General features: G+C 34.6%; 3 protein-coding genes across 10 annotated transcripts in view; 2 read left to right on the top strand and 1 right to left on the bottom strand.

Moving 5' to 3' along the window:
* The window catches only part of LOC125269277 (coiled-coil domain-containing protein 9B), a 46776-nt gene extending 32790 nt beyond the window's left edge, over positions 1–13986 (top strand). For 5 of the 8 annotated variants that reach the window (XM_048192167.1, XM_048192168.1, XM_048192171.1 and 2 more), the window contains 7 exons: positions 6389–6426; positions 6596–6643; positions 8658–8751; positions 9642–9675; positions 10134–10674; positions 12463–12542; positions 12885–13986. In XM_048192167.1, coding sequence (XP_048048124.1) covers positions 6389–6426; positions 6596–6643; positions 8658–8751; positions 9642–9675; positions 10134–10674; positions 12463–12542; positions 12885–12911 — 862 coding nt within the window. In that variant the 3' untranslated portion in view covers positions 12912–13986. Of the gene's footprint in view, positions 1–6388; positions 6427–6595; positions 6644–8657; positions 8752–9641; positions 9676–10133; positions 10675–12462; positions 12786–12884 lie in introns of all 8 variants that reach the window. The other 3 variants (XR_007185066.1, XR_007185065.1, XM_048192170.1) reach the window with 3 other exon arrangements.
* Positions 13987–21348: 7362 nt separating this feature from the next.
* Positions 21349–22806, bottom strand: LOC125269276 (putative transmembrane protein INAFM2). Its single transcript, XM_048192166.1, has one exon. The coding sequence runs from the start codon at positions 22476–22478 to the stop codon at positions 21930–21932; it is 549 nt and encodes a 182-aa protein (XP_048048123.1). The 5' UTR covers positions 22479–22806; the 3' UTR covers positions 21349–21929.
* Positions 22807–22817: 11 nt separating this feature from the next.
* Positions 22818–26055, top strand: part of plcb2 (phospholipase C, beta 2) — a 40181-nt gene continuing 36943 nt past the window's right edge. Inside the window, 2 exon segments of the mRNA XM_048192165.1 lie at positions 22818–22979; positions 25682–25830. Coding sequence (XP_048048122.1) covers positions 25806–25830 — 25 coding nt within the window. The 5' untranslated portion in view covers positions 22818–22979; positions 25682–25805.

The following is a 26055-nucleotide window of genomic DNA, read 5'->3' as shown; positions in this document are numbered from 1 at the left end:
TGGACATACGTGTTTTTCATCGGACAGCGACGATATCTGAATTTCAGCTCTTGTGATACGAATAGTAACGATGGCGTCGGTTTTACCGTATCAATCTTATCAAAGTGGATTTGCTTTGACAGCGTCTTCTCGACATGAACAACATAAACCAAACTCTTCCAGTCTCAGATACAACTACAATGTTTCAGGGCGGGGTAAAGCAGACGCTGTTTGCCAATGGGCGGGCATTATGCAAATGAGTCACAAACCTTCATAGGTTCAGTTGGAAGTGAGACTGGAAGTACTGACGACTTGTTTCAGGCATCTCTTCTTTCTTTTGGGAGACAAAAACTTCATTTATCTTTGATACTTTTCAGCCCCTTTACATTCACAAACAGCTTTATTAGACATTACATAAATGATCATACCAAAAAGCATAATAGGGGCGCTTTAAATGCTGCTTAGATTCATCAGTATAGGATTAAAGAAAATCTTGCTTTATTTTTTTTAAATGGCTTTCATATTTGGCCAATGTTAACCAACAGTCAAATATCTATTTAGTTATTAGCTGTTCCTATCCATGTGTTTTAGCAAAGTCCCTTTAAGACAAGTCATTTCACTCGGCGGCCATCTTTGAAACGCCTCTCGGGCATCCTGGGCATCATGCCCTATCTCTTTGAATGGGGAAACAACATCAAATTCTCCAAAACTGTTCGCCAACCTTACGATTAAATTTCATATTTGAAATCACCAATGAAATCTAACAACAACTGGCTCATAAATTTAGTTTCTAAACACTCGAATCATGACAAAAAAAACTATTTTTCAGGCTGGATCAAGCTAATGCGCAAGCTAATGTCTCTTCGGAGGCGTGCGTCTGACTGTTTCTATAGAAACCGGTGATTCTAACGGCCGCTGAAGTGACGCGATGACTTTACCAGTCGGCGATTGGCTCTTATTTAGAAGGCGGGACTTATTCCGCCATATTGCGCAATACACTTTCTCCCATTCAAAACAATACGAGTGACACGTCTTGTGTTATTCTATAGTCTTTTGGTTTTAGTTAGGGCTGTCAAACGATTAATCGCGATTAATCGCATACAAAATAAAAGTTTGAGTTTGCCTAATATATGTGTGAGTGCTGTGTGTAATTATCATGTATATGTAAATAAAAACACATTCATGTATATGTTTGATAAATATTTACAAGTATATTTATTTGTTTTATATTATTTAAATAAAAATATTTTGTACATAACATTTATCTTAAATATATACATTAATTTCTGTGTATTTATATATACATATTAATTACACACAGTACTCACACATATATTATGCAAACTCAAGCTTTTATTTTGTATGCGATTAATCGCTATTAATCATTTGACAGCCCTAGTTTTAACGCAAATTCTTTAGATATCACACAAAAACCAAGATTAGCAGAAAATCTTAAAATGCACATTAAAAAAATATTTTTTTAAAGGTGCAATATGTAATATTTTTTGTCCGCTAGAGGCCTATTCAAAACAAAGGCGTAGCTTGATGACAGCAGGTTTGAGTGCGGAATCTTGGGACATGTGGTCTCCACCTCAACGGATGGTGGAATAGAATTGGGATAGGACTCGGGAAGAAATCATGTTCATGGATGCGATTATTAACGTTACTGTAGTATGAAGCAGAGCAGGAGCGAGTGTTGCGGGACTTTTATTATGACACAGTCGCCGGCGCCGCTTCCGCTTTTTTCCGGTCATGAGTATGAGGTAATGCAGCTCTGTTTATCATATTAGATACATTTGAGAGTGTTGAAAATGATGTTATAACGTTACTCTGTGCGTTCGCTCGGCGGCTGCTGTGAGACACTGTTACACACTGCGGTAAGATAGATCGATTTTACAATATCATATTAAATGCTGGATGATTGTGTTGATAAATGGCATGCAATTAATTTTAAAACGTATTGTATGATGGAGAAAATGCTGTATTACTGTTAATAAAAATAAAGCTGCATCTGATTATGCTATGTTAGCTACTTGACAAAATAGTGTTTTTCTCTGAGGCATGGTAAAGCATGGTACTCGCAAAACATCAAGACAATTAGATTTAAACAATAAGACTGAACGTGTTGAGCTATATAACAATAATTAGTTTTTTGTCTATAAATATATCAAAACAGTTGTTCCCTTGTCTATTAAAACATGTAAATATTAAAGCGTCTTCGTTGTTTCCATGGTTTCTACAAAATAAACCGTAAACCGAGGGTAACGCGGGAATGACGCCATTGACAGGCGACTCCTCACACGTCCCGGAGCCTTGATTACAATTGCAATTTTCTCACGATTTACAAATAGTTGCGAACATTTGGGATATTCTCTAGTGAACAAAATATATAACACTGGCCTAGTGCTTTTTGGATATTTTACTGCAAAATTCTTACATATTGCACCTTTAATTCGATAAGAAGACATACGCATAAACTATGATGGAAAAACATTCACCGCACAAGAAAAACTTTGGCTCAACAAAGGCAACATGTGATTGGATAACTGTACTAACCCGTTGACCAATCGCATCGAACAGCATCTCAAATGTTGTTTTAGTCATGCCTGAGCCAAAGTCTGTCATCGAAATGATTTAGAATAATAACATCCCAGAACGTTCTCAAACAATTGCGTTCCCAAACATCAGGCATCCGAGCGCAAGAGAGCATAATGGCTTTTATTGCTCAGAGACACAACTCATTTATTATGTATGGGGAAAAAAAGACTCAATTTGAATTACATATAAAATTTGGATTATACAGTTTTAACATTAAACAAAACAACTAATATATGCATGTTTGTCAAGATCTAACTTGAATATCTTGTCTCACTATTGAGAAATGTCACATTATGAATAGAAAATGGGTTTAATGAATGACCTTTGGCCTTTTAGCTGCCCACATCTGTGAGCTGGACTCGTGTTTAATGTCAGAGAGGTTATAAAAGGTCCTTGTAAATCTAAATAGTTGCCAAACTGCAACTGCTTCATTTGTTTGATTAAACATGAGCTGCTGTAGGGAATGAGAGTATAAATAACATTAATTCGTATCAAAATTCCTGTTAAAGCTGAAGTTGTTTTAGAGTGATCTGGGAAAGTTTATGAATCACGTCTCTTGTAAAACCGATGGGCTTTTTAAGGTCAAATGTCTTCATTCAGTGAGGTCATGAGACATGGATGACTTTAATTCAAGTAATTGAATCAGACAGCACTAAACGATGAGCTAAATGTGATGTGGATTATTAGAATTAAAGGTTGTATAGTCTTTATCTTCTGTTTGTGGCGGAAATTCAGTATATTTATTCCACAGCAAATTGAGTTTGTTTTTGTAAATGTTTTATAGCGCGTTTGCATTCATATGAGTGATCATCATAACATGTTTATGGTTAACATGCAATCAAAACAGACTCTTTTTACATGTTCATGTTCATTTTTTTCATCACTAACCCTTCATAACTAAGTGTGTGTGTGTGTGTGTAAGGATGCTGTCGGTAATGTCACCAACGGCGAGTCCTCGCAAACCTGAACATGCAGTACCACAAACAAGACTTCAGGCCAAATGTTAACAAGTCTCTGGAAGTCTTCAGCGTTTCAAATGGGTTCCTCTGAAATAAATAATCTTCCCTTTTGAGCGCTATTGAGCGTACGGGGACAGGGGGTTATTTTTAGGGTGCTTTGAATGCCTTGCCTTATTTGGGAGGGATTACGAACACTAGAGATTGTTCAGGGCAGCGAGACGCTTCGGGAAGGATCTGGTTTGTGGGAGGTAAAGCACTTGATCAGTGAGCGTCCAGTACAAGTGTTCGTGTCAGAACAGTTTTTCCAGCCAAATATCATCCCTGTATACAAATGTTGTTTGGGTAAATCTCATAAAGAAATGTCCAGATCCACTCCAAAAACAAGAAGAAAACAATATTGTTTTAAAATTCATGTAAAGAAAAATAGGCCTCTAAAGTCTTATTACAATAACACACTGAAGAAAACCATCCTGTAGACACTATTATTGCTTAAAAATATTTATTTATTTTATTTTATTTTTTTAAGAGCACCTGCTACCATGTTGCTTATTTTAAACATTATATTTGTGTGTGTGTGTGTGTGTGTGTGTGTATGTAATTAAATCATATATAATATAAATTTTATATATAAAATGCATTATATACAATGTTATTTACTTATATACCATACTATAATATGATAGGATTATATAACTTTGTCTGTATATCTAAAATTTATATCTTATTAAATGATATATATTATAGTAATTAAATCATACAAAATGTAATTTTTATATAAAATAAATTTTACTATATATATATATATATATATATATATATATATATATATATATATATATATATATATATATAGTAACATTTATTTTCTATATAAAAATAGAAAATAAATTTTACTGTCCTGAGTAAGATATTTCAATTTAATAAAATATAACACTATATTATATAATTATTACATAAGTAAATAACATATATATATATATATATATATATATATATATATATATATATATATATATATATGTTATTTACTTATGTAATAATTATATAATATATTGTTATATTTTATTAAAGTATATATATATATGTATTTGTAATTAAATATATATAATTAAATCATATATAAATTTATAAAATAAATTATATACAATATATAATGTGTTATTTACTTGTTAAATACTATAACATAATATATAATTGTTATATATTTTTATGAAAGAATATATATATATATATATATATATATATATATATATATATATTTTTTTTTTTTTTTTTTTTTTTTTTTTTTGAAAGTTTGTGAACCATTTGCAGAATCTGTGAAAATGAATAATTTTAACAAAATAAGAGGGATCATACAACATGCATGTCATTTTTTTATTTAGTACTGTCCTGAGTAAGATATTTTACACAAAAGATGTTTACATATAATCCACAAGACAAAAAAAATAGCTGAATTTATAAAAACGACCCATTCATAAGTATGTGAACCATTGATTCTCAATACTGTGTGTGGTTACCTGATGATCCATGACTGTTTTTGTGTTTTGTGATGGTTGTTCATGAGTCTCTTGTTTGTCCTGAGCAGTTAAACTGAGCTCTGTTCTTCAGAAAAATCCTCCAGGTCCTGAAAATTCTTCAGATTTCCTGCATCTTTTGCATATTTGAACCCTTTCCAGCAGTGACTGAATGATTTTGAGATCTGTCTTTTCACACTGAGGACGACTGAGGGACTCATACACAACTATTAAAAAAGGTTCAAACATTCACTGATGCTCCAGAAGGAAACACGATGCATTAAGAGTCGGGGGGGTGAAAACCTTTGATTTTGAAGATCAAGGAATATTGTACTTGCTGCTTTATCTTCTGGCAAACATTTAAGTGTCTTCTGTTGCTTCTGAAGGGAAAAGAAAGAAAAAGGACATCTTTACAATCATACAGTCACTGCTGGAAAGGGTTCAAATATGCAAAAGATGCAGGATATCTGAAGAATTTTCAGGACCTGGAGGATTTTTCTGAAGAACAGAGCTCAGTTTAACTGCTCAGGACAAACAAGAGACTCATGAACAACCATCACAAAACAATAAAAACAGTTGTGGATCATCAGGTAACCACACACAGTATTGAGAATCAATGGTTCACATACTTATGAATAGGGTTATTTTAATAAACGCAGCTATTTTTTTGTCTTGTGGACTTTATGTAAACATCGTTTGTGTAAAATATCTTACTCAGGACTGTACTAAACAAAAAATAACATGCATATTGCATGATCCCTCTTATTTTGTTAAAATTATTCACAGATTCTGCAAGTGGTTCAAAAACTTTCAAGCAGCACTGTATATATGTATATATATTTGTACTTAAATCATATATATAATATAAATTTTACATATAAAATAAATTATATTTATAAAATACATATTTATATATATTAGTATATATTTACACTACATTTTTTTAAACTACGCTCCTCTAGTACCTTTTCTGTGTTCAGGTTTTCCATGAATGGCAGATATAGACTGATAAAATGAGCAGTGTCACAATAAAATCTAGAGTTTTCAAGTCTTTTAGGATTTAAACATTTAGTGATTCGAATTTTGGAAGGAAGCTGCTTGCATGTTGAACGACACGTGTTGTTTTGAGCACAGATCAGCTTATTAACCAGTTTAACCAGCAGCACTTTCTCAGTACCAGCACTATATCCATGCTTCTGTAAGCTAACTAACACATGTACTAGTAGTGTCTCATTGAGCTTGATTTACATGGTGTATTGTTGGGATTGTCAGTGATTATTTTGTGTTGATGTTCAGTTGGCGTGTGTGTGTTTTTTTCCCAATGTGTTTTATTTGTAGGTTCTCTGAAAAGGAACATGGAGGAACATCAAACAGAGGTGAGCAAATACAAGAGGACATTTTCAGATGAAACTCATTTACAGCTGAGATCGAAATACTAATCAAGGAGCTAATGGTATATTTATTATTTTCTCTGTTAAAGATTGTGTCTGACCGCATGTAGTGTGTAAATACTGTATTTTCTGGGTTAATTATATTTGATTATAGGAGGTCGAAACACCAGAAGAGGAAATCTGAGATCGGAAGAATCTAGAGGTGCGTGAAACCTAAAACACTTTTGACCTAGAAATTGATTGAATGATATAAATGAGTTGTTCTCAAACCTTTCTAATACTTTGATGCACAGTAAAATCTCCAGAGTTAAATCAACTCTGCTCAGAGTACATATGGTCCCTCTCTTAATAGTGTTAAAGTAACACTGAAGCAGAGTTAAAGTTAATGAGATAATTAAGCAATTAATAAGGCTGTGACTGAAGTCAGTTGTAGTTCTTGTGCTTCTCTTTTCTTCAGTGATTCTGCTTGTTAACAGCAGGTGTTCATCACTAATGTACAATCATCACTTAATTAATTCATTAACTTTAACTCTGCTTCAGTGTTATTTTAACACTATTTAGAGAGGGGTCAGATGTACTCTGAGCAGAGTTGAACACATCTGACCAAAATATACCAACCAGGTGCCTATAAGTGCCATTGCAAATATAATCATTAATATAATTCATCATGTTTTTCCATTCCATGTTTAATTACTACAATTTTCTAGCATGCGTTGTGTAAAATATACCAATGATTTTTATACAGGTGCTGGTCATATAATTAGAATATCGTGAAAAAGTTCATTTTTTATTGCTAATTATTCATTACTGAATGTGGTGGCTGTTTACAGAGTGATGTATCAAAGCATATTAAATGCAAAGTTGACTAGAAGAAAGAAATTGGGTAGGCAAAGGTGCACAAGCAACAGGGATGACCACAAGCTTGAGAATACTGTCAAGTAAAGCCGATTCAAACACTTGGGAGAGCTTCACAATGAGTCAAATGAAGCCGGAGTCAGCGCATCAAGAGTCACCACACTCAGACATCTTCAGGAAAAGGACTACCAAGCCACTTCTGAAACAGAAACAACATCAGAAGCATCTTACCTGGGCTAAGGAGAAAAAGAACTGGACAGTGAACAGTGGTCGAAAGTCCTCTTTTCAGATAAAAGTACATTTTGCATTTCATGTTGAAATCATGGTCCCAGAGTCTGAAGGAAGACTGGAGAGGCACAGAATCCAAGCTGCTTGAAGTCTAGTGGGAAGTTTCTGAAGTCAGTAATGATTTGGGGGGCCGTGAAATCTGCTGGTGTTGGTCCATTGTGTTTTATCAAGTGCAAAGTCAATGCAGCCATCTTCCAGGAGATTTTGGAGCACTTTATGCTTCCATCTGCTGGCAAGCTTTATGGAGATGCTGATTTCCTTTTCCAGCAGGACTTTAGCACCTGCCCACAGTGCAAAAACCACTTCCAAGTGGTTTGCTGACCATGATATTACTGTGTTTTATTGGCCAGCCAACATGCCTGACCCCTGAATCTATGGGATATTTTCAAGAGAAAGATGAGAAACAGTCGATCCAACAATATACAGATGATCTGAAGGCTCAATAGTGCCTCAGCAGTGCCACAGGCTGATCACTTCCATGCCACACTTCACTGATGCTGTAATTTGTGCTAGGAGCAAGTCATTTGCTGTAATATGTGCTGCCGACCAAGTATTGAGTGTACAAATGAACATGCTTTAAAGAACTTGAACTTTTCTGTTTTGCAAATCCATTTTTTGATTGATCTTAGGAAATATTCTAATAATTTTAGATACTGGATTTTGGACTTTCATGAGCTGTACGCTCTAATCATCAAAATTTAAAAACACAACTTTTGAAATGTTTTACTTTACATGTAGGGAATCTAGAATATATGAAAGTTTCATTTTTAAAAATAATTTACAATAAAAAAATGAACTTTTTCACGATATTCTAATTATATGACCAGCACCTGTAATTCTCTTTAATAGACAGTTTAACACTGCAATAAAATTAAAGTTCAATTTTCACTGGAAAAATATTATAAAAATCTATTAAATTACCTCCATTATTTGTTGTGGCACTGTGTGATTAATAATGTTCAAGACTTTAAACTTAATTAGATTTAACCAGAATTAAGATTATAAACTGGACATAAATTGACAGTCAAATTGACAACATCACTTTCTACATTGATTTGTTTTGTATTGTCTAGGTCGACACCAAGCATCAGACAGGAAGGGGAAAAGTGTCCCAGTGACGGGGAGTAAAGCGAAGGGTAAAGACCGTCTGACGGGTCGAGCGAGGAGGTAAACTGACCTCATACTCAATAGTTTATGTGCTGAACCAGTTACAGCAACATCCTGCCTCAATTCACCTCAAATCCATTAACCCAGACTCAAAGGATGATGGGAAATGCTTTTCAGAGGGATTTATGGTTATGAGCATTTCCACTCCCGCTCAGCATTAACATTCAACCACAAACTCATCCGATCACATGACCGGATGATTTATAATGATATAATTTGTCTTTTAAAATCTCATTAAGTTCAAAGCAGTTCCTTGTGATGATACAGTAAACGTACATTCATTTACTCATTAAACAGTAATTGAACAAAAGGCCCAAACAAATGTTTTGTAATCAGAGATATTGTGATGATGTTGAAGAAGATAAATATATTGTAACACTTTACAATAAGAATGCATTAACTAACAGTGAGCAAAATGTTTAAGGTATTTATTAATCTTTGTTAACTATTCATTGTTAGTTCATGTCAGCTCGGGTCCATTCAATAATGTTAACAGACACAACAAATACTGTCGTACATATAATGTCACCTGACTTATATTCATGAAAACTTGACATTATGTATTAATATCATTCATGTTATATACATATATGTACAACATTATTTATATGGGACTTAAAAGAATACTATTGCAACATGGTACTTTTAGTTAATTTTAAAACATCTTTAATAAAAATACATTAATGAACGACATATAATAATAATAATAATATCACAATATATTTAATTCCAAAACATTACTTTTTTTAACAGTTACGGTGTTTAATGAGTAAATGAATGTCCTTTTACTATATGACTAAATATTAAATAAAAATAATTTGCTATAACAAGGAGTTGCTTTGAACTTTGAACAATTAAGAGTGTAAAACATTTCTTCATTTTGCCCTCAGGTGGGACGCTAAAGAGCAGGAGGAGCATTTGCAGGTGATTTATTTTTATTAGTATTATTAATGCCACAGTAATGAGTATAATGGGCTGAAAATTTGCTTAATTTTTATGAAAATAAATTCACAATAAAATATATATCAATAGTCCTAAATATGTTTCAAATCTTTTTATTTATAATTGTTTATTTTGATTTTTGGGGTAACTTCTGGACATTATTTTTAACCGATATGCAGAACCGATATTTGTGATAACTTTATTGACGGTTTTGCGTGCAATTCTCAAAACTCCCACAAGATGACGCCATTTATCGGTGGACCCCATATTACAAAACCGATATCCAATTATGGATAAATGCTTAAATATCGGGTTAAATATCGGTAAAACCGATTATCGGTCTCTTCGTTTTCTTGAAATTCATTCAATTTTGAAGTTAAACAGTTCTTAGTATTTTATATTTTTTTTACTACATGTACTTGTTTATTGATTTCTTCTAGGTTTATCCAGACAGCAGTCTGCAGGAGTTTTTAGAGGAACTTGATTCTCTTTGTGCTCCTGAGAGCGTCAATCCAGAGACTGACATTGAAAACACAAAGCCATCTGAAGAGTCATTCAAAACAGTCGGTGCCGTGACCTCCAATGGGACGGCGGATCAGAATGGACGCGTTTCCACAGAAATTGCTCATTCGGAGCCACATTCTCTGAAGGTTACCGAGAAAAAGGTCCGCTTTTCTGAGAACCATGACAAGATCAAGTCAGAAACCGAGACCAGTGCACTGCAAGTGGCCTCACTGAGCACAAACGGCCCTGTAGAAGAAAACAGACAAACACTGGAGCAAGACGACGGCGAATGTATCCAGAAAGAGATAAAAGCTCTATCTCCAGAGCAGGAAAACCGCCTCGCAGAACTGAATCCAGTCACTGAAGGAAGTGCAACTGAACCATCGTGTCCTGAATCCGCAGATGTTTCTATATCAGCAGAACCAGGCGAGAACCAACCTGTTGAACACAGCAAGAGCTGCTCTTCTAGAGGAAATGGTACGAGAACATTGGCTGCGTGAAACTAGCTCCATCACTGGAATACACTGCATGATTTTTAGCCCCGATTTGCAGTCTAGATGAGTCGATAATAGTTGCTAAAAGTCTGCACCAGTTTTCAGGTTTTTGGCAGTCAGAGTTGCAAAATTGCATAGTGTATGATGGGCACCGACTCCGAATTTTTAGATTCAAACTATGATTCCATCCTGTCAGAGGATATCAAAACATGTCTATCTCACCAGTGTTGCAATAAAATACATTTGCTTTTGTTGAAGCCATCTGTTCACATTATTTCAACTTATTTTTAAAATAATCATGTTTAACAACAGAATTCCTGGTGGAAAAACTACAATACCGATGATACTGTACCGAAAATTCCACCAATTAGCAACCAACGCAGCAAGCAAATTGTGGCATAAGTGCTCTTTAGCTCCACCCACTGCCTGTATCCAAAAACTATATATCTTAAGTTTGTTACAAAATATGCGCATATATGTGTGTGTGTGAATTTATCGGTGGATCCCATATTACAAAACTGATATCCATTTATGAAAAAATGCTTAAATATCGGGAAAATATCGGTATAACTAATTATCGGTCTCTTCGTTTTCTTGAAATTCACTCAATTTTGAGGTTATAGTTTTTTTAATACATATACTATTGATTTCTACTAGGTTTATCCAGACAGCAGTCTGCAGGGTTTTTTTTTTTTTTAGAGGAACTTGACGTTCTTTGTGCTCAAAATTACACAGTTACTGTCATAACTTGTTTCATGACAAATTTATTTAAACATATATTAAATAATTGAGACATTACTAACAGGTAAAGTAAATGTATTAAAATATATAAGCTAATATACTGCATATATTTAGTGAAATGCTCCCTCTAGAGTTCATTTCTCTAGTGAACTAAAATGCTGTGGACACTAAATGACTTGCATGGGGTAGATGTAATGCTACATGAGATATTATTCTCAAGCTGTTTTATTGATGTTTTTCCGTGATTGAAACACTGGTTGAGAGATTGCACGCAATTATGTCTCTGCATAGATTGTCTGTTGTTCTTCTGCGCTCTTTCCTGTTGTGGCGGTTAGCAAACAGTGTTGCATTACCACGTGCGCCCCTTCTGGATTGGAGTTAGGATCACCTGCGACTGACTGTATTCAACATTGACATTTGTTTTGGTTACAGGTGGGTCAGTTTGAAGCAGGTACTGCTAGTTTAGCACGTTTAATTGTATGTGGCAATGAATTATCATCGTACTGGTGTTCATCTTCTCAACATTTCAGTATTTCTGAGTTGGACGCCGTTACGGTTTGAAGAACACATGAAGGGTTTAATGTTTAAAGTGACTTAAGATTTGATTTTTATATTTTGCATGCAATTATATCTCTGCATAGATTGTCTGTTGTTCTTCTGCGCTCTTTCCTGTTGTGGCGGTTAGCAAACAGTGTTGCATTACCACGTGCGCCCCCTTCTGGATTGGAGTTAGGATCACCTGCGACTGACTGTATTCGTCATCTGACTGAAAAAAAAAAAAAAAAATACATATATATATATATATATATATATATATATATAAAATAAATATATATTTATATATATATATATATATAAATATATATTTATATATATATATATATATATATATATATATATATATATATATATATATATAAAAATAAATATATATTATATATATATATATATATATATATATATATTGGGGTTTGTGCAAACTTGTGCTTTCACTGAGATCATGTGTGTGTTTTCTCTCTCTCTCTCGCAGAAGAAATGGACTCGAATCTGTCTGTCCTGAATCTGGAGCCGGGCGACGCTCTTCCCGACCACAGCACCAGCGCTGATATGGTGAGTGTGCCGCATTAAAACATCAATCTGCGGCTGCACTTTCTCATTTGACTTGCAGATTTGAAGTGTCCCACCTCACAGGATTTAGCGGCCCACTGAAACTCCATTATCGAGCTGAAGTGCTTCAGAAATACCCTAGAAAGCAGCACTATATATGTAACCAGGCCACATATTCAACCTTCGAAGTAAAGAGCATGGTTGCATCAGTTTTAAAGTGTTTAAATGCAACACTTTGCACTCCAGGTCTGGCCTTTTTACATTGAATTCCCAGTAGAATTATTGGCATGCAGCTCTTTAGAATATTTACTGTACATTCATTTTAAAATTTCTCTTTTTTTCCAGGCAAGAGAGAATGGGAAAGTTGTTTAGATGGAAAAGATGTCACTCACATCTGGAGCGAAACTTCATGCACTAAAACCAAAACACAGAAGAACGAAAATATAATTTGCCTTTTTTATGTGACTGACTCACGTGACTCTTGAACCTTCTGTGTTTGGAGTATTTTTGTGTCATTTTTTGGATGCTGAACATTGAAAACACTGGTTGGCAGTGACGTCGTGATTGTTCTGAGTAGTTTATCTTCTCGTAGGCTAAAGATTGTTAATGCTTCAACGCACAGTTAACCTTTATCTGAGCCACCACACCCAAAGGTCCGATGTTATTTTTGTGGGATCTTTGGTGGTTTGGTGGGACTTTAGTCTGAAAGCACTACAAACAACTTGAATGTGTAACTTTAGTGGAACAAACCCATAGACACCGTGTGCATTTAGAGCAGGAACTTTAGAGATTTACACAGCACACTAACTGACTAACCTAGTAGTATTCTTCATCAGAACTCATATATGTCAATGAAATCAAACCTGACCGATGCTGATCTACTTTACAATCACGTGTCATGGGATTTTGTGTGGATAGTTCACAAGGATCGTTCAAGTATGTTTATTAGCACTTTATTTTGTATGAATTATCTGAAAAGTTACCAGAAGTTGTTTGGTTTTATTATCTAATTAAAATGAAGGGTGTTTACAGTTCTTTCAGATTGAATTATTTTGTTTAACTAAAGACTGCAAGAATGTTTTCTAGCTGAACATTGACATTTGTTTTGGTTACAGGTGGGTCAGTTTGAAGCAGGTACTGCTAGTTTAGCACGTTTAAATGTATGTGGCAATGAATTATCATCGTACTGGTGTTCATCTTCTCAACATTTCAGTATTTCTGAGTTGGACGCCGTTACGGTTTGAAGAACACATGAAGGGTTTAATGTTTTAAGTGACTTAAGATTTGATTTTTATATTTTGCTGACACTCTCATTAAGTATTTTGTGTTCATTTGGTTTTGAAATGAATGTTAAATAGAAATAAGCATTAAAAAACACTTTTACCAGCCCTGTGCTGTGATGCTTGCACTGATTCATGAACAAATTAAAAAAAACTTTTTACCATAACTTATGACTCTCTTATTTTCTATGCTAAAATTATACATAAAACACACCTTTTTATTTATGCATTTACACCAACAATAAGCTACCTTTAAAAGTCACATGTATTTGAAAAAAAAAAAAAAAAAAAATTATAGGTAATTCAGTTTAATTATAATTAAATCTCACAATATTAGTTTTTCACATTTAAGAATGTAAGTTTTTAAGTGATATAAGGTTTATATACATGTAAAAATATTAAAATACACTGCAATCTCTTCAATTCCCTGTTGATAAAGCCTCTATTTTGGTCCGTGTCCTGTTTTACCATATAAGGATGTAATGGAACTTTTACTCACTTCCATGAACATCAATGATGTTTGAAGATCGTCATGCTACTGTGTTAAATATAGTCACATGGGCTCTTAAGTACTGCATCAAGAAATGCAATGCAATGCAATCTGTTACATAAGGACAAAGCTATACGTCAGTTCTATGCAGAGATCTTAGTGCTGCATTTGTTACTATCGACCAAAACAATTATTTTGGCTCCAAAATTAGTGGAATTGCATTGGCATGGTTCAAATCAAAATTTTCTGATCAGTTTGTAGCAGTAAACAAAGAGATGTCATAATGATCACAAGTTCAGTATGGAGTACCACAAGGCTCAGTACTAGGACCGTCACTTTTCCCCCCGTACATGCTACCCAGTTTTCACTGTTATGCTGATGGTACCGACGAAACTTACCAATTCACAAAATTAATGGAATGCATAGTTGATATAAATTGACTGACTATATATTACTTTCAATGAAACACATTAAATGCGTGAATTAATGTGAATTCATTCCTGGCTTTTTGCAGCGATAATCCAGGTAAGCTGTCTTGATTCCAGCTATCCACTTATTATTATTATTTTCCAGCCTTTCTTTGTTTTGACCTGATTCTCTCACCTGATCCCTTAAAGGGGACGGAGCTTATCACACATTTACTAATTAATTTGACGCAAGTCGATTTACTCGGTCAATCTATTTGCATGTGATAAATCATTCATTGCTGTGGAGAGTTTGTACAGCAGAAGTAAAATAACTCCTGCAGAAATTATATTTGTGCAACAGATGCTAAAAACAATATGTTGTGTTGTTTTGAACATGCAGCGCTGCTTCAGACCTCTGTGTTCTGTTTAATAGAGGATCTTTTGGGATTAGTGTCTTATTATTTTTAAAAGCCTCCCATCGGCCGGTTGCTCTGGAAATCACTCCCTGTTCTCTTCAAACACAGCTTTGTCTTCTGTTACTCTTTTAATTACCCTTTTCCAGCAGGCATGCTCGGGGACGGCATCATCCCCCGGGACCTTCATCGGGGCCGTTCACATGACTCATGACACATGATGATGATGATGAATCTAGATGAAGGTAGCTTAATCTCCTTGTGTTTGGTCAAATGTTATTCTCATGTACCCTCACTAATGCATATTTCACATATATCCAAGTTCTGAAACTCAATATGCAGGTGAATTGGTAAAAGGTGAGGGTATCATGATTGGGTATAAAATGAGCACCTCAGTCTTTGCGAGCAAATATGCGTCATGGCTCAGCACAAATTTCATGAGAGAATTGTCTAACAGTTAAAAAAATCACATTTCTCAATGCAAAGAATTTAAGTGTTTCACCATATTGTGAAAAGATTCAGGGAATCCAGAGAAATCTCAGTCTGTGTAGTGCAAGGCAGGAAACTGCTGTTGAATGTGCGTGACCTTCGAGCCCTCAGATGTCATTGCATGAGAAACCATCATGCTACTTTGTTAAATATAGTCAGATGGGCTGGGAAGTACTGTCTCTGCATCAAGAAATGCAACTTGAATCTCTGTTGCACAACGAAAGTCTTAGAGCTGCATTTGATACTATCGACCACAACATTCTTTTAAATAGACTCGAAAATGAGTGGAATTGCTTTGGCATGGCTTAAATCATACTTTTATCAGTTTGTAGTAATAAATGAAGAGACGTCATACCGATCACAGGTTCAGTATGGAGTACCTCAAGGCTCGGTACTAGGACTGTTGCTTTTCATTCTGTACATGCTACCAGTTGGGAGATATCATTAGGAAGCATGGCGCTGGTTTTCACTGTTACGCTGATGATGCTCTATATTTCTTCTCGCCTCAATGAAACTTACAAAAGCTGATATGAAAAAATTGGATGAATAGTAATTTGCTACTCATGTTCCATCTTTTTGGAGGTTGTTTGCAGCCATCAAAATTGGTTTATATTTACAAAATACAATTAAGTTGGTCAGTGAAAACATTGGTAATTTTTCTTGGTAATTTTGTCGGTTTAATAAAGGTTCAAGAGAATGAACAAATCAGATTCTTGATTTTATTGCATTTTACAAAACTTTTCTGGAAATTGGGTTATGTAAGATTTCTTGCTAAATTCAAACTAATTGTTGTTTCGAGGGTTTCAGCACAGACACATCTTAAAGGGTTAGTTCACCCAAAAATGAAATTTCTCACCCTCATGTCGTTCCACTCCGTAAGACCTTCGTTCATCTTCAGAACACAAATTAAGATATTTTTGATGAAATCCGATGGCTCAGTGAGGCCTGCATTGACAGCAAGATAATTAACACTTTCAATGCCCAGAAAGCTACCAGAGACGTATGTAAAACAGATCATGTGACTACAGTGGTTCAACCTTATTGTTATGAAGCAACAAGAATACTTTTTGTGCTCCAAAAAAAACAAAATAACGACTTTATTCAACAATCTAGTGATGGGCGATTTCAAAACACTGCTTCATGAAGCTTTACGAATCTTTTGTTTTGTTTCTGAGTGCATATCAAACTGCCAAAGTCACGTGATTTCAGTAAACGAGGCTCCGTTACATCATTGCCCCCCAGTGGTGAACCATTGAAATTTCTAAATGTTTCGAAACACTTATGATGTAACAAAGCCTCGTTTACTGAAATCACGTGACTTTAGCAGTTTGATGCACGCTCCTAACAACTGATTCGAAACAACAGATTAATGTCTTTAGTAGCTTTCTGGACATTGAAAGTGTTAATTATCTTGCTGTCAATGCAGGCCTCACTGAGCCTTCAGATTTCATCAAAAATATCTTAATTTGTGTTCTGAAGATGAACGAAGGTCTTTACGGATATGGAATGATATGAGGGTGAGTAATTAATGACAGAATTTTCATTTTTGGGTGAACTAACCCTTTAAGCTCTTTAACATTATGGACAAATGCAGAGCTTTATACCTTCTTTTTATAGTAAAACCAAGACTTAAAGCAAACATCAGCCCTATAACGAGGCCGTGGTGCTTATCGCACCAGTTATTCTAGAAATGGGCCAAAAAGCCTCATTTCTAGTTTCAGTGCCAGAAATAAGTGCGGATTTGGCCTCGTCCTGCCGTGAGTCTTTCCTCGTCTCCTGGCAGTGATTGTGCTGCAGTGCAGTGGAAAATGGCTCCCAGGTCTCTCGGCACATATTTGATTATATCATGCGCACCTGCAGCTGTGAACTCAGACGCCCGTGAGGCTGGTCCCGATCGCTGATGGGAAATGAGGGTTGGTAATAGATGGGTTGGGTTACAGCACTCTTCGGCAGCAGTGGTCTCTCAGATTGATTAATAATGCATTTCTGTCCGGTCTGACTGATGATAATTGAAAAGCCCATTATGAACCTATAACATAATGCTCCACTTTCTTTCAAAAACAAGCTTTCACTGTATTTACAGTGGTTCTCAAAGGATTTTGCTTCAGGATGCAGACCAAACACAACATTGTTTCTCATACAAGTTTCTTTAAAATCAAACAGGAGGTTTATTAATAGTGGCATGAACTGCTTGAGCCAAATATTATGCAATAGTAGTAACACAACAATTTTATGAATGCACAAAGAACAAACACTGGGTTGAAATATCATAGCATTTGATTGGACGCATGACTTTGGCATCAATAACATCATTTTAACAGCTGATTTATTTGGCTAACCAGCTGTACATAATTCTAAGGTTAGTTGTGTTTTATTATTTGCATTGAACATTGATCACAACCTTTTGAGAACCACTGATTTAACTTGTGTGCATGCCGTTAAATACCATCTTTGGTTTCTATTCGTACTTATGTATGAAACATTTCAATTGATAATATGCATATGTGATTCTTTTTGAGTAACATGCACATTTGAAATCTAATAAAAGACTTTTTAGACTTGATTAAGACAACTTATATAAAAGTTTACGTTTTTGAAGAAACTGTGCATGGTGATTATCCATGCAAAACACACTGTCAATGATGCTATATGCTTGCTAGGCGAGAACATTTCCTATAACACTAGATATACCTGTACATCAGAATAAGAATGGCATCTACGCTAATATCTGTCTCTCTGCTTATCCTGAGGTTTTCCGGGTGCTGGATCCAGGCCGTATCCAGATCAGATGGAGAACCTGTGTCTGGACCTGACTACAACGTAGCCCAGGAGACAATGGGCCTACAGATCCAGTTCTGGCTGCATCTATAATTCAGATTTTTAATCCCCGTATCCGCTTACATATATTTATATATAATCTATTTTTAATCTCTATAATAAAAATGTATAATTCAGATTTTGATCTCCATATCCATTTACATATATTATATATATCTTCCAAGGGTTTTTTTCCCTCCTAGGACTTTTTTCCCAGTGTTAGCACGCTGGGTTTTTCTCCTAGGGGGTTTTTTCCACCCCTGGGAGTCAGCCGACATTGGCTTAATGTAGCACCATCTTGTATATGTTACATATTACCACGCTTGTTTGTACAGCTTATTTTTAACCACTTCCCTTTTTTCTGTGCTTCTAATATGTAAAGCTGCTTTGAAACAATTACCAATTGTAAAAGCGCTATATAAATAAATTTGACTTGACTTGACTTGACTTCTCAAGTAAAAATGACATGTTTTGTGATCATCTGGTCTCTAGATGTGGCTCATTGTGCATCTGAGGGATTTTTTCCACCTGTTTTATGGTCCAGTGGGACGACGCACACACTAACTTCAACGCTTCGTGCTGGAGGTTTCATCACATGACTATCAGCACTAGTACTAGCGAGGACTGACTTGGTAAACACATCTAATAATTGAATCTCAAGGGGGTTTTGCACACTTGAACGCCATGAAAGATCTAAAAACTGACTTTTTAACTATTCAAGTCAACATTGATTTGTACCACAGCCGCTGAATCAATTGTCTTCAGTCACAGGACGAATCAAAGAAAGCGTCCAAAACATCTTGTTTACAGGAAGCTGCTGCTTAATAGTACAAGCAGATTGAGTTACACCACTGAATCAACAGATCGGGAGGTTTTTAAATCAAACGCCGCTATTACGATTACTATCATGGGGTTAGAGATTTGAACAAAGAATATCTTAGACATTTTACAGTTAGGAGAATAAGCAAATCTTGTGAAAAACAAGTGCACTTAACTGTATTGCATGTGCACATGTAGTGTACAGATATTAAAGTACACTGTAAAAATAAGTGTTTAACTTAAAGTAAGTTACCTGGTTGCCTTAATTTTGAGTGCTTTAAGTTAATACAATAAAGGCAATTGGTTTAATCAACAGAAACTCAAAATATTATGTTATCTCAACCACATTAAGTTGATTTGACAAAATATTTTTTTTTGTGATAAATCATGAAAATAATTTTTTTACATTGTGTATATATATATAATAAACTGGGATACACTTTATTTTAAGGTGACATAGTTGTATTGTACTTAAATAAGTACTGAGTAATATTAACAACTTGGTTTAGGGTTATAGTTACTTGTAATTATGCATAATTTACTGTTATTACTACAGTAAGTACATGTAGTAACGTAAAACGTCACCTTAAAATAAAGTGTTACCAAAAACCAAACTTGCAGATATAATATTATGAAATAAAAGTTCTCTTTCACATGTTTCTTAGTCCACTTTTAAAAGTTTTATACTTTTTTTGTCATCTTTAAAGAAGTATGCTTATTTTGATGTGCTTTCTTTAATACTAAAGCACATGTAAAGTACTTGATTGTAGTGTTTTTCAGTATTACATTTAAAGGTTTTAAAATTGCAACTTCATTACCAACATGTACAGTAATTGTAAATATATTTAAATACATGACACAAGTTTCAATAGAAATTGTTAAAGTGTATTTTAGTTAATCATAAATGCTTGTCAGTACATTCAGCAGTAAACTAAGATAATATAGAAGTATTTCTGAAATTGCATATAAAGATGTACTTAAGTATGTCAAAAAGCACTCTTAAATTCAAATAACTGCATTTAATATAAATGTAAACTATAATACATTTTGATTTAATTGCAAATAATGTGCAATTAATGCAGTTCGCACTTAAGTATATTCAGATAAAGTAGGGATGCACCGATATGAAAATTTTGGCCGATAACCGATAATTCTTTGTATTTGAAAACCGATAACCGATATATTGACCGATAAATCTAAATCCAAATTTTTATACAATTTTTAAGAGCCTGGTTATAAAAACAAAATTCTCACCATTAAAAGCAATGTCCCAAACACTCAATTATAATGTTCTCATTATAATATTACACAGCCTATATTTTCCTTTTTGAAGTGATTTCAATCATATTTCAAGCAATTTAAAACAAATCTGGTGCTTTGATATATCGGCCAAATTTTCTTATGATATATCGTCCGATACCGATATGGTGGGCGATATATCGTGCATCCCTAGTTAAAAGTGCATTATTTCCTTAATATGATTATTAAAAGTATGCTAAAGTAAAGTGATGCTTTTTCACAAGTGAACCGCTATCAGCACACTAAAAACCGTTCAGACCATCTTAGCAGCATCTCATGCATACTAGCTCTGAAGATGAAGATGTGCAGTATAAATGTGGTGTGGTGTTCCAGTTGCACAGATTTCTCTCAGATATGTGCTGTAACAGGTCAATGAGCCACCGCTGAAAATAGAGCAGGATTGTGTAATGCCTGCTTTAAGTCAATCAATAAACCTTCATCACTCACTGTAGAGATACTAAACATCATGCATAGCTCTAGAGACTGAAAGTGTGTTGTTGTCAACCTTAAACATCTCTGACCATGACCCTGTTTTTGACCTGAATAAAACCAATTCATTTATAAGGCAGACTCTTATGAATATGAATCAGCGTCTTATTTGCTCAAAGGTCAACAAAACACATTGATTTTAATATCTGCTTATAGGTTAATCCAGGATTAAACGGTGCGCTCACCTGGACTAAACTGTAATTTCATTATGGGTGTTTTAATCTAGTCAAAGTGCTGCCCGGTTTTGCTTATATAACACAAGTGCATGCTTTTTAACCCATTATCCACGAATGAAATGAGCGTTTGTACTTGTACAAGGGAGTTTATTTACCATTAGGGTGATGTTATTCTACACCTATGGTACATTATTTGCTGTAAAAATGATCTAGTGATGCTAAAAGTTTCCAGAGCATGTATGTACATTACTAAACAGTACATTTACATGGATATTTGCACATACCTGAGCAGGTTCCTCTAACATAAGAATCCTGATTAACTGGTTAACAGGTTTAAATTCATGCAAGCTTTTAAGTGGTGTTATTTTAAAAGCTTGCCCCCCCCCCCCTCCCCAAAAATGGCTGTTCAAAATCAAGGCATTGAGCGCAATGGACAGTCTCCGGTTCGGATGAATGTTTCCTATACAACTGAATGACAGGCCAGCCGGTGATTTTGGACTATACGCTCCGAAAATATAAGCCCATTAAACTGCAAACGTCCACCAAGGAGATGCCGAGTATTAAGGCGGAACGAAAAGGACAGATTATATGTGAACGTATAGGTTTCTGCTATATGCGTTGCTGTCCGAGAGTCCGCGCACCAGCTGCGGCCTCGTCTCGCGTCCTCTCAGGCGGACACCTGTCCAACATCTGCGAGTCTCAAGGTCTCGTTTAGTTCTTTCTGTGCTGGTTATTCGTATCAGACACTAGCTGAGTTTGTTTTCGCCGTCTAGAATCGTCCTCGACCGGCGCCGCGCGCTCCCAGCGCGTCTCCGGCTGCGCGTCTCCGGCGGCGAGGGTCTGGTGATCTCTTCGCGAAGACTCTGTCTGACTGTCTGAGCTCTCTGTAGGCATAGTATATGTGTAGAAATCCCCGGACTGGGACTGCGCACTTTTGGAGAGCGACCTTGCCGTCCGGTTGGAGCCGGTGGCGTTTAAATGGATCAGATCCACCAGCGTGCTGTTGCTTTGCGTCCCGTTGCTGTGCGCGGGGATTTTGCCCGACGTGGGGTCGGGTTTTGTACTGTTGGTACTGGGAGCACCGGCCGGTTTCCATATGAGGCTGTAGTAGATGGCCAGGATGATCGCAGCCAGAGACACGGACAAAACATAGGCGAACACGGTGGCCAGTCTTACCCACTTCTTATTGGTCTTTGCAGCCATCTTTGCCTTCTTGTCGCCGGTGTAGGTGGCCGGTTTGCCCCTCTCCATGTTGGGCATGTAGTCTCTGTCCCGATTGACTCGGTTTTTTCCTCGATGCTCCACGACCCCGTCCGTCTTGAATGATGTTGGTGACCAGACCCTTTAAAACCCTTGGATTGCGGTTAAATCGATTCACTTTCGTCCATGGCGCGTGAAATGTCTCAAAAATCCATCAGGATCATGTTGCACCTCGATGTGGATGATGTTGTTGATGATGATGATGATGCTGATGCTTCTGGTGTTTTCCAGCATCCACTGCAGCTTTTTTCCCAAAGGCAGAGATGTTTCTGATCCAAATATCATGGGATGGATTAGAGAGGCTTGAAAATGATGAGACGGATCATACTGTATGTGTGTGTGTGTGAGTGTGTGTGTGTATGTGTGTGTGTGTTATTCAACTGAAGAAGAGGCTTCATCAGCTAAAAATACAGGAGAGGAGGAGGAGGAGGAGACTCTTAAAGGAGCAGCAGAGAGTGAAGAGAGAAAACACATGATGATCATCAGTTCATTCAACATCTGGTAACACTATAATAACTTTCATCAAAATGCATTAAATCTAATGCTTGTCTGTATATATATATATATATATATATATATATATATATATATATATATATATATATATATATATATATATATACAGTCAAACCAAAATTTATTCTGACACCTTGAACATTTCATTCATTAATACAGTTTATTCACTAAAAAATGGTAATAAAATATGACAAGATCTCAGAGTTAAACTGTGTCAGAAAAAAAATTAATCTTAATTATGTCGAGTGAGTGAGTTTATTACCTGCATTCAGATTTAGCATTTTCCTTCAGGTCAGTGCTATGTTCATAATAAAAAATCTGTTTAAATGTCGCTGCGATATCTTGTCCTTTTAACATTTAAGGGGTTTTCCGTGACTGACAGCGCTAATCAAAGCATTTGTCAGTTGCGTCTTGTTCCGTGTTCACAACATTTCAGTCTTTTCAATGTAAAAGTCTTCTCTACTGATTGACACACTCATAAACACAGTCTTTGCCGCCATCTAATGGCGTAATATTGTAACTTCTGTTGCTGTTCACGGTCAGGGATTATTTTTTTCTGGCGGAAGGAAGGCTTTTAGTGATTTTACTTTATGAAAGTTGTGTTGATACATATTTTTGGCTTTAATATTTGTATTTTGTGGTAACTGTTGTATAAAAGCAATAAGGTACTTGAGGCTAGTGCTGTATCGTGAATAAATCACGGCTGAAGGAGTTACTCCATTTCACGTCGTGCCTAACAACACACTTCAGCCGCGACTTATTCACAAGCACAGCCTCTCATACACACACACACACACACTAGTGTATATATATATATATATATATATATTAGGGCTGTTCAACGATAATCGCGATTATTGTGTACAAAATAAGAGTCTGTGTTTATGTAATATATGTGTGTTTGTTTTGTGTATAATTATTATGTATATAAAAAGACACACACATACATGTATATATTTAAGAAAAATATGCATGTATGTATAAATATATGCATATATTTATATTTGTATATATTTATATAATATATAAATGTAAATATTTTTATAGAAATATAAGATATTTTTCTTAAATCTATACATGAATGTATGTTTATTTATATATACATAATAATTATACACAAAACAAACACACATATATTACGTAAACACAGACTCTTATTTTGTACACGATAATTGCGATTATCGTTGAACAGCCCTATATATTAGACAATATTATATTATAAAAATATTGTATCAAAAATAATATATTATATTTTAACTGTATCAACCATTATGCATTAATGTATCATAAATATATTAATGCATTAATGTAAATTACAGTCATAAATATAGTCATAAATAAATTACATAAAGATGTAATATTTTTCATATAAAAATTAGAACTAGATTTTACAGTTTATATATTACATTTATTGTTCTAATTTGAATATATATGTATGTGTATGTGTGTGTGTGTGTGTGTGTGTGTGTGTGTATATATATATATATATATATATATATTAAATTAAAGATTTTTGTATTATAAAACAGAATATATTATTAGTAGTAGTATTAAAAGCATCTGCTAAATAATTAGAGGATATATGTTTTTTTTTTTTATATTATATGAATTAGAACACAGTATGTATTAGATCTATATTTAATATTGATATATGAAATATTCTCACTTTGGACAAAACAAAAACATCCTGTATCAAAGTCATCAAAGTAGCATTAATGATATTTCTATTTGAATGTACATTAATTAATGATCTGTTAAGCATATGATGCAATAATACAAATAAGAAAATGTTATAATATTCATGATATCATATTCATCCACATCATTACTGTCATATAGAAATGTTATGACTATGAGCTTTTGTTAAATAATGAATCATTTCTAAATGTGCAATGAATATTTGATATCAGCTGAGGAGGGCTTCTGATTACAACTTATACATCCATTAAAAATAAATGATCTCCTACATTATGCATATTGTTATTGTATGTTTAAAGTGTTCTGTGTTATTATAGTTCAATAAAACTATTAAAATAAACATTAACTTTGTAATAATGTACTGTAACTAAAACTGAAATAAAAATAATAAAAACTATATAGACATAAAAAAAATAACAAAACCTAATAAAAATGACAAAAACACACAACAAAATTACTAAAATTAAAATAAAAACTAAAAACTAATTATCTCTATTTTTCACTCTATTATTATAAAAATAATATTTTTTTTAAGATTTATGCAATTAATAGTAAAATTGCATAAAATTGAATTGAATAATCCTTACTATATTTATTGAATAATTGATTAAGAATTCAGTTATTCAATTAAAATATGTAAGGATTATTCAATTCAATTTTATGCAATTTTACTATTAATTAAATTGCATAAATTAAAAAAAAAAGGGTTTTTTTGAGTGAATAATACTAAAATAACACACTTTTGTTTTGTGATAAATTCTTTGCTTTCCTCATTTTGGATAAAAGCTAACAGAATAAACATTTGCAGTGGATGTAAATGTATCTTTGATTAAACATGAAATTGCATTTCTCTCAAGCATCTTCATTTCTACGGCCTACACATGCATTATCATTTCTGTCTGATAATAGTCAGCTGCTCTGAGCCGTTCACATGATTCACTCTGACATTTGACAGGTAACCCCTCTCTCTCTCTCTCTCTCTCTCTCAGGGAGGGTCAGGATGTGTGCCGTCTGTCCTCTAATGGCACAGAACCCTGGATCAACACCACATCTCCTGGAGGTGCTGCTGCTGGATCAGCCAATCAGATTTAGAGTTTGGAATTCTGCACCATAATGTCTTGCTCTGATTGGCTGTCTGGTAAGAACCAATCGCTGACATCCAGCACTGATAGTGTGACCTCAGCTCACAGAGGTCATGCTTTAGAGAATGGATTGGATAGTTCATAAAGGTGCATGTTTATATCTGACACAAATTTTGATTATTTATTACAACATTTGTGTGTGTGTGTGTGTGTGTGTGTGTGTGTGTGTGTGTGTGTGTGTGTGTGTGTGTGTGTGTGTGAACTTGTATTTATTACTTTGT

This window comes from Megalobrama amblycephala, linkage group LG5, assembly GCF_018812025.1.
Source record: "Megalobrama amblycephala isolate DHTTF-2021 linkage group LG5, ASM1881202v1, whole genome shotgun sequence".
NCBI classification, from domain to species: Eukaryota; Metazoa; Chordata; class Actinopteri; order Cypriniformes; family Xenocyprididae; genus Megalobrama; species Megalobrama amblycephala.
The sequence above is the reverse complement of the archived record's forward strand: the minus strand, read 5'-3'. Positions and strand labels throughout refer to the sequence as shown.

Excerpts from the sequence above, each read along its gene's own strand:
- LOC125269276 (XM_048192166.1), bottom strand. The coding sequence starts at position 22,478 with ATGCCCAACATGGAGAGGGGCAAACCGGCCACCTACACCGGCGACAAG.